Raw genomic sequence first — 15664 nt, 5'->3', positions numbered from 1 at the left:
AGCCACAGGACCGGGTGAAGACCAACTGAGAGGAGATCTAGGCGCCCCAGTCCCTGAGAGGGACTGGGACACTATACTGGAGATGGTCCCAAGGGTCTCTACAAATTCCCACTTTCAGGTCATCAATTACTATGTTCTTCATAGAGCACATCTTACACCAGAAGATTGCGAGATTTTTCTTGGTGGCAGAGGCAGACTGCCCAAGATGAGGAGAGGTGGGGACAAACATCCTACACATGCTATGGTCCTGTCCACACCTGCACAATTAATGGGACGAAATAAATTAAATGACTGGGCCGTTCATAGAAAAGGACATACTGGTCACCCTCTACTGTGTTGGTTCCCTCACGCTCCTAAAACAAAGATCACAAGCAAATTCCAAGATTTGGCCTATACATTAGCCAAGCTGGAAATTACGAGAAATTATAAATCTACTAGAGGGCCCCGAATGACTACCTGGCACAGGGTTCTGGTAAAATGGGCAGGTTGTAAAGGGAGAGTGCTGACGAAGGAGGTCAAGTGGGGGAATGGAACAATGGAGGTGGCTTGAGCCCGGGAAACAATCATGAAGGGTCTTACAGCCCCAGAGCCCGACTCACAACCAGGCTCACCAGTGGGGACAGCGGCACGAGTAGTGTGACCGACCTGGACCCCTGCCTGTCTGAGGAGTGACTTCCCCTCCCACCTGAACGTTCCTCCTTAGAGGACGATGTTGAAACTTGCAATTTCACTATGGTCTGATGGAGGTTGGGCACCATGTGGATTGATATCGAGGACTGAGTGGCAAAACAACTCGGTGAGAGGGGGAGGAGACTTGGGACATAGTTCAGGTTATGTAAGGAGTTAACCCCAATTTATAATCTTATAAAACTAAATATATGGCATTAAAAAAAAACTTTTAAAAAACTGTGTTCTTATAATTACTTTAAGCACCACTCTTTCAACTCCTACTAGGTTTGTGGGTCAGGGACATGCAGGTGTGTGGGGAAACTATACACATTCTAAGCTTACTAACTACTTTACTAATTCAATATGTCGCCACTTTAAATGAAGTCACAAGGTTCTTCAGAAAGGTAGCTTAATTCATACAAAATGTCTTACATCTTCGTACAGATATTACACTGATGTTCAACAGGGCTTAATTTTGTGCTGGCGACCAAATATAATTTAACAGTTTATTCCAGTGATTAAAGCTGTATCCAGAGGACGCAAAAATGATGTTCTTAACGGAAAACAAAGAGCAATAGGGCAGAAAGGGCCAAATAAAATGGCTAAGATTAAATCCTTTTACAAAGTTTCCAAAGAGGCATGTTTTACTTTACTCTGCTTGAGTCTAGTTTCATGTTGCTTTTGAGGTCAATCTGAAAAAGAGCCTCCTTTCACGTCCATGGTTTTGTCTTTGAATGGGCATGTCCAGTCTTTTTACTTTAGCTCCTTGTTGCAAAGCTTAGTGATGCTCCTGTGCACTCGTTAGGAACAATGTATTTTTGGCCATTTACTAGGGACTGATTGATTTCACATTGGGTAATGGGATAGACCTATCCTATTTCCAGCAGTGTTTTATTATCCTACATACATTTATTGAGTTCACTGACTATGGCAGATATAGATGCAGTCAACATTGATCTTGATGTAGATGGAAAGGGGACATAAAGTACTGTAAGGTCCAACTAATCTGTGAGGGGCTGGGCTATAGCCAGTGTCCCTCCAGCTCCAGTCGAGCTCACAACAGGCCTGTCTTTAACTTGGTATGCGCCAGTGACAGAGGCCATGTCCAGCCCATGATCTAATCCAATAAAGGTACACCTTAATTGCAGTCCTCAGATACTCTAAGTATGAAACCACCATGTTCATGACACTTCAAAACTGGACTGGTCACATAATTGAGTCTTTTACACGTCATGGTATTATACTGCAAAGCTGGACTCTCACTTCATGGTGCCAGAAGCCTGCTAGTTATGAGTCCACGGTCCAAAACAAATTGCCTACCTGATATTTTCTCCTAAATTCTGCAACAAAATATGCAGAGTTTTGGCCCTGCACCCTCCAAGAGTAACTGCACATTGGTCTCACCAGAGCAGTTTGCTTGCTACCATGGGATGAGATTCTTAATGATGTAAACTCAGGCCAGATGACACTAGGTGAGTCAAGTTCTGGAGACAAGCTGTAAACATCTAATAGAAGACTCCTGTTGCAGCCAAAAATCTCTACCCTTATAAATGTATGATAAATTATGAAAATTAGGAGTCCTCTTGCACTCTCTCTTTCATACCCTTTTTTCTGTCATAGGAACACAGGTAAATGAATGTATAAAGGAGACTTAAAGAGCGGTCTTACCATGGACTCTTTGGAGATGGTAAGAAGCTGTGGCCCCTGCCTCTCTAGGGCTCTCTCTGACTCTCCTGATGGGCTCCCAACAGTGTACATGATATTTAACTCTCTATCATACTGTTCTTCCTCTCACGGTCATTCCTGAACCTCCCACTGACTTCAAGTTTTTCACTTTTGTATTTGCTTTTCATCAGTTGGATGGCCTTTGTAGAAAAGCTTTAAATATAAAGTAGGTACAAGAACTGAGCATAGATGGATGTGAAAAGACAAAAAGAAGTAGGAAAAAAAAAAACATATGATGGTAGTAAGGTGTTCACTGCAGTGATCTGAACAAAAGAAAACTATTCCTAGTCCATTCAGTCTTAGCACATGCTATTTTTGATACCATATTCCCTCTTCCATCTGTGGGTTTTTTTTTATTTATTTTTTAGCTTTTTCATCTGAGTTTAAAGCAGGCGGCTTTAGGCAATTCAACATGGTCACATACGAATTTCATCTAATGTGGCCTTGGCACCAGCCAACATATTTTGTTTTTCTAATAACAATTACATTCAGAATCAGATCTCTTTCAGAAGATATGATCCCAAGTGTCCAGGTACTCCCATGTCTTGATCTACCAACAGGTAGGAAATATTTATTTTCCATCTTTATGTGTGAAGTAGAACAACATTTTTTAGGTGCTACCAATTTTTCATTCGTAACTGAGGTATCTGAAGAAAAGATAAGAGGTGTCTTCTGCTCCCTCTAGGGGACAGAAGCATGGATTAGTGTTACTGGCTCTCCATTTTGTGGCGCAGATGTCTAATTGAAAATGGTCTGCTCTGGCAAGGGCAAACAGCCATTTCATCTCCACATGGGGAATAGTGGATAACAATGGCCAAAGTTCCATATTTACTTTAAAGTTATTTTCTCAAGGGTAACTACAGAGGTTCAGTGGCTTTTCCTGCCATGCTTCTCAAACTCGCCTGAAAGGCTGAAATACAGGTCTTCATTATGGAGAAGGTTGATGAGCCCTAAATTCTTACCAGGAAGTATTCCTTCCTTTGAAAGGCCTAGTTTCTCAGATTTTTTTAGATGAAGGTTATTCTGATGCCATATACGGTGCCTCTAAGTCCATCTTTCTCCTCGCCTGTTCTCTTCAAGTCTTACCCCACTGCTCCTTTCCCCCATTCTGCTCCAACTTCCATCATTCCTATGTGCTGGTCAAATGTCTAACACCTGTGCCTCTGTTTGCACGACTGATGTAGTGGTCAATGATTATTCTGGGGGAAACCACTACAACCACAAGGCTCCTTTCTCATTAACTCTAATCCAGCCCCCTTTCCTGGGCTCTATTTCCCATCTCTACTGCCCCCGGTGCCTTAGGCTACTGTAATTCGCTTAGATAACAAGCAAAATAACATAAAATGACAACAAGTTTCAGGTATAAACTAGAATGATATGTATTGGTTAAATCTCTTTTCCATCCAATGTTTCCAAATTCTTTGCAAGTGATTACGCTTGACCATTAGAGTCCTTTCAAATTTAGAAAACTGCAGTGTCCACCGTTCCCAACAATTATGCTTTATACTTTGTGTTAGTCTCAAAGGAAGTTTTACAAAACTGCTGGTGATTATTTTCTCTTGCTGTCACATTCAGCACTGTATCGATGTGCTAGAAAGATGTTTCATTCCAGAGTAATTTTCATTTCCAAGGCCAATTATCAATGTGTGAGCCAGAGATATATAGGTTATGAAAAGTGATGATCAATCCCAGAGCTTCCTCCATATTATCCAGGTAACACTGTAGATACAAATCTTGTTGGTATTAGGGACTTGTTACAAATTCTGCATGACCTCTGGAGGTACTAGCACATCCTATAAATACCAATGTCACCCGGAGCAGTATTTACAGGGCACATCAGTGGCGGACCACTCCGCTACACACACCTAAGAAACATAGCTAAAACAGTAATATTATGTGTTTTCCACCATTACAAAGTGCACAAACTTGGACTTTAGTATTTTAAAAAGTAATCATTGGTGGGAACAATTCTCTTAATAACGTAGGAGCCCCACTGTGCTCTCCGACAGCTAAGAGAGCCCCTTAGCCCTCAAGATAAGCTGGAGACCTTTAATGTACTGGGCGCATCTAATCAGAATGGGAGACAGAAGGAAAAAATTGTTTCACAGAGAAAGGGGCTGAACTAGAGGAAAGAAAATCAAATGACAGGAGTGAACTTATAAGAGATGAACAGATCATGCTCCACTCCATTAACCTTCTAAATGCATACCTGGACTAGACGTCTGATAAAACTGAAGCAGCAAAGTAGTGTAGGAGAAAACTGAGGGATTGCTGAATTGGGTTCTGAAAGTAGAAAAGACAGTGCAAATTTGAAAACAGACCCAAGTGCAAGAGGTGTTGAAACATTAGCTGAGATTTAAATTAAAGGTGACCCATCTAAAGCAGTGGATCACTTTCTTCGCTACAGGTGACAAGGGCCTTTTTAGAGGGGCTAGATGAAGAGAACATACATTAAGATGCATGATACATTTTCCTGTACCAGGTACTGCCTGCTCGGGGGAGAGAGGGTTGTTTGAAGCAGGCTAATGGAAGTTTGGTGTTGACTATGCTAGGTTCATTACTTTGTTCAGGGTTCTTCTCACAGTAGATTTCTCTCCTTTCCTCTTTTGTCCTCATCTAAACTGTGCTATCGTGATTTTATGTCAATATAATGCAGTAACTTCTTTATGCCACCACTCAGCAGTCATTATGAAGTCATCAGAACTTAGAACATTAAAACATTCCAAAGATTATAAAACTCCTTAACAACCAGTCCTCTTTCTTCTTTTATTGCTGCTGCTCAAAGAGATAAGTCTATGCACTTAACTTATTGACTTGTGTTTTTGCTCTGATATTCATAGTACATTTTAAGTCTTGTGTATGTGCGGAGCACTCTGTTTAGGTGTTTAGTTCAAGTTAAGCATTTGTCTGAGGTGCTTTTGCAGGGTGTCTCTTTTAATTTTAAACTTGGAAGCTATTTATCTTATCAGTCAGAAGTAAATTTAATTGACTGACATTTAAAGCAGTCAGGAATGATTTACTTTCAATGAAACAGTTGACAACAGTGGAGTCTTTGAACACCGCGCGCTTGTAATTTTCTGTTGTCGGGGACCCTGTTAAGAAGGGGCTGTGCAATGTTACTGGTGATATTTGAGAAAAGGTTAAAGAAGTTAAACTTGCCTTACTTATGAGAAGTGGCGTAAGCGAGGGAGTCTTTAAACTCTTTGCGTTCGTTGTTTCAGATGAGCAGTGGCGTTTCTAACAGTTTATTGACATGCCTCCTGCTTCACTTGCTCTTCAAGTTAGGAGCATGCAAGTTGCTTCTCAGGCTTCTCTTCGCAAGAGTTCTGTTTTTTTCCCTCGCACTCTAAGGCTTGCACATTTAGGTTGCTTCATGAGGAGCGTGTATGTGCTCTTCCATTCCTCGTATATAATTCAGTGAACTCTTAAGTTATGCTGACATTTCACGCATTGGGCGTCATCATACAGTTCTTTTATAAAACAACTAGAGGGGTAAATTGGGTAGTCCAATAGCTTTTATGGAGCACATTTTAGTATTTTGGGATGTCCGAGTTCCTGTATTTTAACCGTTTTGATGAGGAGAGATGTTGGTGTTTCAGTGAAGGGTTCACACTGAGGTGATAGAGGGCATTATAACCCTGAGATGGTTTTGAGGTCATTAGGTGAATTTCTTAGATAAACATTTCTATCGCCTTGTTTTACAAATTAAAATGAAGCCATCATGAGACAAATATAAACATGCATTTGCAATTCAATGGGTCTCGCATTTGCTCAAGTTAGAGCTATTAGCGTTGTAAACTCCTAACCGGACTTTTCTTGCCACACAAATTGAAAGGGAAAAATAAAACGAGCACGATCACGCTATGTAAAATGCAGCGAATTCGCGCTGAAATTAAAAACAAAAAAACGAGCGCGCTCGCACTGATCACTGCGTGGAAAATATAAAGTTACCGTAGTGCAGAAACCAGGCTGAAAACATTGAGCCTCATAAGTTTTCAGTAGTTGGCCGGTGTGCTAGAGGTGGGCCAAACACCGAAAAAGGCATGACATATGCATGCCTTTCACTAATGAAAGCAAGCAAGTTTTAAAAGGCAAGCCCACAAACCAATGAAAGTGACAGGCATGACATGGGTGTGGTTACAAGCCCAAACAGAGATTACAAAAGGGATGGAGCACTTGTCTGCTCAACCCTAAAAGGGGGGTATGGTTGACAGGAAAAGGAAGCATTTGGATGTTGCCATGAAAGTGGCGAAGAAAGAGAAGAGATCTGCAGAGGTAGATCAGGACATCTGTAACAACATACATAAAGATGGTGCTAAGGGCACAGTTGCTGGGCATAATTAAGGCCCAATGAAAGTAAATGAAAGGGAGCCCAAGATTCAAAATCATCGGTCTGTCTGTGAGGAATCATCTGGAAGTACAGATATAGAAATACGATGTTCCTCTGACTTGGATTCTGAGGATATGGAACAAGAGACCTTTACGGTGAAGGTTTCTGGTGACCGTTCTAAACTGAAGGAAGAGGATGGTTTCACTGACTTATTGGGCCAATGTGTTTGATCCACTTATGATTAAGGAACCACTATCTGAATATGTACATTTTTAGGTGAGATGGGAAATCCCTAAAGACGTATGTGCCAAATTAAGGCCTGAATGTCCAAGACATTCTATTGCAGATAAGGGTTTTGATTACCCCAGTGTTGGACTTAAAGATAATTGCATTTCTGGGTTGAGGTGGACAAGATCCAAATAAAGGTTTGGACAAAGGTCTGAGATCCTGTCAGGACAGGCTTCTTGATATAGTGGGTCCTTTAACTAAAATTTTGACATGACAGAGGAGGCATACGTATACAATAAAAGGATTAATGTAGACGAATTATGTAAGTTGGTACAAAGGGCAGTGTGCCTCTTGGGCAATGCCAATCAAGCTATTTCAATTGAAACAAGCATTTGCAATGCAAGGGGTCTTGCATTTCTGAGTTAGAGCTATTGGCAGTTGTAAACTCCCAACAGGACTTTTCTTGCCTCATTAAATGGAAGAAAGAAAAAAAAAAAAAAAAAAAAAAAAAAAAAGAGTGCGATTGCGCTGCTACAGTTCACTCGTAGTAAAACCTATCAACAAAAGTGCAATTATGTACGTAACCGGCAAAAGTGCAATTGACTATGTAACAGGTTCGATGTCATGCAAAGTGCTCGACTTCTGCCAAGTGAGATCGCGCTGCGAAAAAAGAGAAAAAGTAGTCCACAAACCAGATGGGAAACAGCGAGCCTCGTACTTGGTCGCTGCACTCAAGGAGGGCTAACCACCGGAAAAGGCATGGCATACGCGTGCCTTCCCACTAATGAAAGCAAGCAGATTTTAAAAGGCAAGCCCACGAACCAATGAAAGACAATGTGACATAGACAGGGCTCTGAGCTCTTTTCTAACTACTACAGCGTCTCGCAGGCGATACGCATGTAAAAGCGCATGCTAGTGCAGGCTCGACCCAAAAAGGAAGGGCCTCCTATTGAAAATTGACCCTAAACTGGTGGAGTTAGCTAGCAAGAAGGAAGGTCCTTCAACTAAAGGTCTACTTTTTGAAGATGCCTTTATTAAGGATCTGTCTACGTTTGTTGGGGCATTTTGTTCTCTTCTAAAACACATCACACACAGTTGTAAAGAAAGTTTTTCAGGAATGTGTTTTTGGGTCAGCCGGTGAGAACAAGGGGGGTTGGTTCCCCAGCCGAGGACTAGGAATTACTAGAGGCTCCTTTTCTAAAGGTTTTAGAAGTATCCAAGGTTAGGCCTCCTACCAGTCAGGGAGCTTTAACCCACAGAGAGAACGAAGACAGTGAAGAGGTGTCTGTGGGAAGAGAAAGATTTGAGGATCCTCAGTTAAGCGTAGCCCTTCTGTTATCCCTTTAAAACTGGGCAGTGGATTTGCTCAGTTTCAGCGCAAGCCCTTTAGCTGCCAATTTACAGGGAAAAAACTGTCTGCAGCCGTGTCCCTATGCTGTAGTTCAAACTTGTATTTATGGTTCATTAATGCAAAGCCTTTATTATTACGGTGAGTGCTTTACATAAATGTAAGGAGACACTGCACTACTGACAGTGGTTCCAGTAAAAAAAAGTTTGAAAAGTTTAACAATGAGCCAACGCATAATGTTCCCATAATGCTCTCTGATGAGATGCAAATATTTGCAGAAATTTGTAAGCAAGATTCTTTGCTTTCAAAATAAAGTAAATAAAATGTTGAGAAAAAAATGCAAATATGAAAAAGATTTTTTGCTAAATTACTGAGAAATTTTAGGTACTATTTCTTTGAAGCATCATTCATTAAAATATGTTAATGCATGCTAATATTTCCCAAAAATATTCGCATTGGAAAATCAGTGTAACCATTTCCAACAAAATCATTAAAAACATGAAAATAAACGAGCACTGGCAAAGCCAACCGATCTGACGTTGGTTGTCATTCTTTTGGTTTTGTCTATGTCATGACTTTAGTATTGTTGTGGGAGCCACCAGTCCCTCACCATTGTAACAAACATTGGCAAAAAGCAAAAAAAGTTTTTTGGTCTAATAAAGCACGCATTGCCACAGTAGTTCCCAACACTAAACAAAACTACTTTGTACGCCAAAGTGCTCCTTGTGGAAGAGCAGTGTGCCAATTTGCTCCTTGTAGAAAGGCAGAATACTATCACTCATAGTAAGTCCAGCCAATAGATAGGGAGAGGAATAGAATTTTTATAAAAACAAAATGTCCTGGCTAACGCAAGACATAATTGGGGGCCCAATTCTTAATAAAAGTCACAAAAGAGCACCCATGGTATATGTCTTTGAATTAATGGCATTTAACAATTCACAAGAATTTACAGAAGTAAATCCCGATATTGTACTCCTAGAAAATATGTGTGAACTGTATTTTAGCAGGAGCAAACATGCATGTGTAAATTTGCTCATGCGAAAATCTATTGAGTGTTTACAAGTTCAAGTTTACCTTCCCACCAATCGTTTTTCCCCCAATCATGAAAAACTTCTAGTTTTGCCCTTGTCAGGAGTAGCACACACGGAGAAAGTGAAGAGAATAAGGAAGGAATTAAAGAACATTCTGAAAAAGAATGTGGTTTCATTAAGGATGTTAGCTCGTATTGTGGGCCTTTTATCTTCTAATATTCAGGGTACTTTCCGTATTCCCTTGCACTATCGATCCTTACAGAGGTTGAATGCGAAACAATTGAGAAGTGGGTTGCGTTACTCACAGGCAGTTTCTCTGACACTGGAGGCGCCTGATAAGCTGACATGGTGGTTAAGGAACATGGAAGCATGGGACGGGTGGGCAATTTTTGGACAGAATGCAGATTTAGTTGTGTAACTGAATGCAAGCTTGGAAGGTTGAGATGAAAGATGTGGATCTTTAAGAATTTCTGGTCACTGGACAGAATAAGAAAATAATGTGCATATAAATTGTTTCGAGTTACTACTAGATTCTTTTGGGATACTGTTTTGCAGACAAATCTGTCAAATGTTCAATGTTATTTCACATGAACAATACGTCGTTGGTGAGGTATGCCAACAAGTTAAGAAGATCTCGGTCAAAAGGTTTAGCAGATTTAGTGACTTTTTTGGGGAATATTGTATACATAGTGGACTGAGAGTTCAGGTGGAGCACATTCTGGGTTTGAAGAATGCGAAAGCAGTTTGTTCTTTATGATATTTCACGATTCAACAGACTAGACTAAATATTGTTGACATTTTAGTGGAACACCGAACGATATAAAAATCGCCTTACAAATTCTTCCTGCACTATGCTTGACTCCTTCAACATTGAGAAAAGTTATTTAAACAAAAAAAATAATTGCGGAGAAGGCATATGAAAGTGGCAAGTGTTGGAAGTATTTAGGAAGCCACAGGACTTTGAAGTGGCTATAAGGAATCACCAAGCCTGATTCTAGATCAGATCTCGAACCTAGAAGAAAGAGAAGTTTAAGAGAGAGCACATTTTGTGATTAAGGGTGCTTTATTGGGCATGTGGATTGACAGATTTTAATGTGTAATTAAAAGCTATATTTAAGATACTGGTAGTAAGTCATTTTTTTCTGGACTTTAGAAATGCCTCTTCAAATGAGATATGTGACGGACATGGATAAGGACAAGGACTGAGCCAATAGATTTATGTAAGACATGAAAGTAAGGGAATTGTGGTCTTCTATTTGAAAGGACAAAAAGAAAATAACACCTAGGAATGTACGATCTACTGAAGCTACATCTGATTGTTTATCTCTGTGCTGATGTTGCAGTTGATATTTTAAATGTGTTGATAAAATTGTTGGTTATGGTTTTTGGCTTGATATATTTATGGAATGTATTGATAAAGTATGGTAAAATTTTATGTTATACTTTGTCTGAATGAAATCCTTAAAAATGTCAAGCTAATGCATGATAACTCTGTCCCTACAATGCACGATAGCTTACTCTCCGTTGCAGGATATAAATCACTTTCACTTATCACAGACTATTTTGTACTCCCTTATGATGCACATCCAAGTTTCATCTTGGCCTTCATTAAAGACGTCCTGGATCCAAATGCCTCTGTAACCTTGGAGCACACCACCTGGTGCATTCTTGGAGAGTTCAATATGTGGTTAGCTTGCCCCAAACTCATTACAAACACCCATCCCCCAACACAGACTACAGGATATACCCTGGAGGCCACCTTTGCCTCATGCAAGACTAAATCAGTATATTCAAGGCACTCATTCTGTCTACCACTATAGCAACAAAACCTCAATCTCTTCCCTAATCTCAGACAACTTTACTAGTGCCCTAAAGGCCACTATGTCAAACTATAGCTAAATGAAACTGGACTAGAACCTACTGACCCAGCTAACTACAGACTCAGCACCAAGGGAAGCTTTACAAGCAAACTGATTAACAGCAGCATTCAAATATCATGACGTCTCAGATGAAAGGGGAGACTGTGCAACTCTCAAACCAGGTTTACCCAGAGAGGAACTGTCTCCTCACTGATCTTGGACAACCCTAAGTCAACAGTTCACAAGAACCTGGTGGTAAGCTCTCATCAGCAATCTGCTGAAACTGTCTCCTCACTTTACTGTGCATTCAAGAGACTTGGAAATCAATGGACCACCCTAAACCCGATCTTGGTGTTACCTCTATGAAAGTTACAGATCAGTCTAACAATCATCTTCATTTATATTAAGGCAAGAGTAACTCAAACTACACCACTGTGACCCAGTTTTCAATACCTATAACATTCTCACTACCAGACATAATCAAGACATTCGGCTGCTACAGCTCCATCAACTACTCAAAAATCCGACCCAAACTGGAGAAACCAACTGACTTAAACTTCTGCCCTCCGAGTCTCTGACTTTTGCTACTTGAGAAATCGGTGAATGACAATCTCCTCAAACTGAATGCAGCAAACAAAATAAATAAAAACGCATTTCTGGGAACTGGTTGACTGTACAACCATGCACTATAATGGTAAATGAAGTTTGACTGTTACAAACAAGTCCGTTTTCGTGAACTTTGGAGTAATAATGGATACCAAGTTCTGAGTAATCCCTCATGCCAAACTGCTAATCACATCATCATTCCACTCTCTACAAATGCTGCAATGTATTTTTCCCTTTTTGGGATTCTCCCAGGAGGTACAGGTAGCAACTGCCTCAATACTGTCTCGGCTAGAACATGCTGACAAAACCTACCTGAGTGTGCTCCTGCCTAACTTCTGCAGATTCTCAAGACTTCGCCTGCACTTCCGACCTTAGGACTACTTTTCTCCATGTTATAAGCACTGAACTGGCTCCCAAAAGTGAGGCAGATCTATTTTAAAGAACTACGAACTGCATATTGCACAGTTGTTGGTGAATATCATGCCTTTCAGCAAAAACAGGTCCATGTCTACCAATAAGCAGGCATCTCAGACCTAAAGCAGCCCACCTATTTGTCAGTCACAGGTTCAATGGTTGCCAGTCGAACAGCATTGTTGTCTCTGTTCTGACAAGCTAAACTTTGGAATATTCTAATGATGTGCATGCGTAAACTCATAGACCATCTTTCTTACCAGAAACCAAAAGCCTAGTAGTCTCGCTCCTAGCTGGAAAAAATCGTTATTACAAAAGGCCAACTTGCACTGAATGATTATCTTTTATTCATGATCTCAACAGGACTCACTTGAAGCTGTGACTGTACACTGATTATGTCTCTGTGTTAAGCTTATGCACCCACGTCACACCAAGGTGACCGATAAAAGCAATCTATTTGAACTATGCCTTGCATAACTGTGCTGGAATGTTAAACCACACTTAAACGCAACAATAAGAACGCCAGTTTATCTGACACAATAGCAGATGAGGATATTATGCATACAAGCTTAAGCTTCCACGTAGTTAGGCAAGGCAGTAAAGCATGTGAGTTCTGGCTTGCACAAAACTGGATGAAGAAACCAGGCATCAGTTTGGATAAGAGAAGAGCAGTTATAAGCCGCACGTCAGGACAGAAATCACATGTATTCAAGTGAAATTATGCTACCCTAACATCCACAAAGCACCGACCAGTACATGCACAGTGTCCAAGCTCGGTACACCTCCTGGAAGGGTCATACTACAATTCAGCACTCTAACAGCCATGTTGCAATCTCAGCCTTGAGTTAAAGTGGTCAAATCAACCACCACGAGGAAAGCTCTGACTTGCTCTAAATCAGACCATGCTACCTACCATGCAAGCCAGTCACTGCAATAGACAGTAAACATTCAAGCAAGATTCCTCTTGCACATTATTCAGACAAGGATCACAAAGCACTATGAGCCACACACACAACATACGGTATACAAATAACAACAGTAATGTACTTAGGGTGCACCATTAGCCCTAGAAATGGAGGAGATCCATATGGATCCAGCCATCCCCATTGAAATGTGCAGTTTTTTTCCTTCCGACACCAGTGAACATTCAGCAGGGCAGCACTTTATGTGCTTTGTAATTAGTGCACCAATCTGCCAGGGTGGAGGGAGGCTCTTAATTTCAGTTCCAGCTGTGAGCCAACATAAGTAACTCAGTAAAAGGCTAATCTGTACTGTTTCGTTCTATTCTTAATTCTGTCTAGAAAGTAGCTGGACTTTAACACCGTGATACCAGGCTTGTCGTTTCACATATCCTCAAGTGATAAACTGTGATTTGGTGGCAGGTTTTGAGTTTTCCACGCTTTATCTGAATAAAAGTATTCACTGGAAGAACGTCAGATAAAACTTTGGGAACAGGTTTTGAGCGATCAAAGCTTTGTATGAAACGGCTGCATGCACTATAAGAATGTCAGATAACTATTTACATAGCAGTTACTAGTAGGAAGTTTTAATAACTGCCTAAAGCAACCCTCTGCAAACTGGGAATAACGAAACAATGAGGAGAAAAAACATGACAACACTAAACTAATATTTTGCTGTTTGCATGTAGCTACTTGATGTTAGTTCATAACTCAGAAAGCGATATTAAAATATTTGCAATTGCGGTCAGGACAGGACTTCTGCAACATAGTCAGTAGCACAGTGAGCTATCTGGATAAAATACAAATCCGTTTTTATGTGTCAAAGCTGTGAATACAGTGCATGCAGATCTCTCCAGGAATCGCACTGAACGCCAGTTATCTTATCAAACTTACAACTTGCCTGGCACACAAACACTCTGCAGCTGATGCCTTAACAATGTATGTCGTTTTAAAACGCAGTGTGTTTATGACAGCTGAGTAAGCTGAAGCAGATTTACTATCACATCTGCCCTTGTTGCCAGTTTCTTTGTGGCAGAGGTTTTTTTAAATTAAAAAATGTATACGCTGATGATCAGATTCCATCCCTCGCGTCTCAGCCCCCTTCTCTGCTTCCAGCCTTTAGACTCAAATATGGGAGTTCTAACGGTAGATTTTCCCAATTCAAACAGGGTCCGCCATCCTATGAAAGTCATCTAAACTGCATGTTAAAGGCTACCTTTAAAACAAAATCAAGGAATCAATGGCATGATATAAAGCAAAATTACCTCCTCATTTGCGGTTAAGTCGGACTGTTCTGCTACTTCAGCCTCACTATCTGAAGTCTCAGGGAGATCTTGACTTTCCTCTGACTTCTCGTCATGATCATCGTCCAGCTCTGCTTCTCCACTCCCTTCTTCCAACTCTTCCTCTGCACTTTCTTCTAGGTCTCCTTCCTTCTCGTCCAAGCTGTCACTGTCAGACTCCGAAAGTGTTTTCTCTGAAAGCTCCTGCAACCTTTTAGTGGGTTCGGCCTCCTCGTCGCTTTCATATAGCCCCGAAGCTGTTGCCCCGGGCTCCAGTGCCCCTAATATATAGTCCAACCCATCTTGAACGAATGCCTGAGGCAGAGAGGTCTTGTTCTTCCTTTTGTTGAGCCTCAGGTTCCTCTCCAACCTGCGTATCTCTTTCTCTTCCTGTTCATTTGCTTCCAACAGGGCGCGTTTTCTGGACTCCTCTCTGCTGTTCTTCCCCTTGGCCTGGGGTTTAGGTTTCAAGGCTTTAGATTTTGCTTTTTGTTGATTTTGATTACCAGTCCGGGGAATACGGGAAGACACTGAGCTATTCTCAAGCTGGGTACGTTTCAATGCACTCTTTTCCAACTGGGCGTTTTTCCCTGCACCCTTTTCCGTGCGTGTGTCTTTACCTGCTTCCTTCCCATGTCGGGTTTCTCGCCCTCCCACGCTGCTCTCGATGTTCCATTTTTTGCCCTCATAGTGTTCCTTCCTTTTGTTCTTCTTAAGGCGGCGTTTCTCTTTCCTTCGCTCCTTCCTGCTCTTCCAATTGGAAGCTGGGCTCCAAATATTTGCAGACGCACTACCCAAGCAAGGCTGCTGCTGCGAATGTTGGGATGCATTCTCCACAAATTCCTCCACTGACAACTTCAGTTTCTTCAGCTTCTCGCTGTTCCGCCCACTAGCCTGCTTCTTTCTCTTCATCTCGTCCACCGTGGCCACAGAGGTCTTATCACTGTGGAAAATGTTCCTATCCCACGCCTAACGTGGGCGCCGCCATATTGAATCACCAACAGGAAGTACCGTCTTGTTGACATCCTATGCTGTGAGCGCGGCCTTCGTAAAAATAATGCTATGAGCCTGTTAATGCTGCCGCCATTTTTGAAGGGGTACTTTCTCTATAAAGTGTGTCATGTTTATGGCAAAGTGTGCAAGTAAAAAATACCTACCGCATTGGTCTATTTTAAAAAAGTTACTGGGCGTTATAGTCGCATTCCAAAAACAGAC

At 41.2% G+C, this 15664-nt stretch overlaps 1 protein-coding gene across 3 annotated transcripts in view; it reads right to left on the bottom strand.

Annotated features, from left to right (window-relative positions):
• NOM1 (nucleolar protein with MIF4G domain 1) overlaps window positions 1–15461 on the bottom strand; it is a 231761-nt gene extending 216300 nt beyond the window's left edge. For 2 of the 3 annotated variants that reach the window (XM_069211147.1, XM_069211149.1), the window contains exon 1: window positions 14432–15461. In XM_069211147.1, coding sequence (XP_069067248.1) covers window positions 14432–15361 — 930 coding nt within the window. In that variant the 5' untranslated portion in view covers window positions 15362–15461. The remainder of the gene's footprint in view (window positions 1–14431) is intronic. The other variant, XM_069211148.1, reaches the window with a different exon arrangement.
• Between the last annotated feature and the right edge of the window lie 203 nt (window positions 15462–15664).

Source organism: Pleurodeles waltl, chromosome 10 (genome assembly GCF_031143425.1).
Source record: "Pleurodeles waltl isolate 20211129_DDA chromosome 10, aPleWal1.hap1.20221129, whole genome shotgun sequence".
Taxonomy (NCBI): domain Eukaryota; kingdom Metazoa; phylum Chordata; class Amphibia; order Caudata; family Salamandridae; genus Pleurodeles; species Pleurodeles waltl.
Note: the sequence above shows the minus strand (reverse complement) of the source record. Positions and strands in the feature narration are given on the sequence as shown.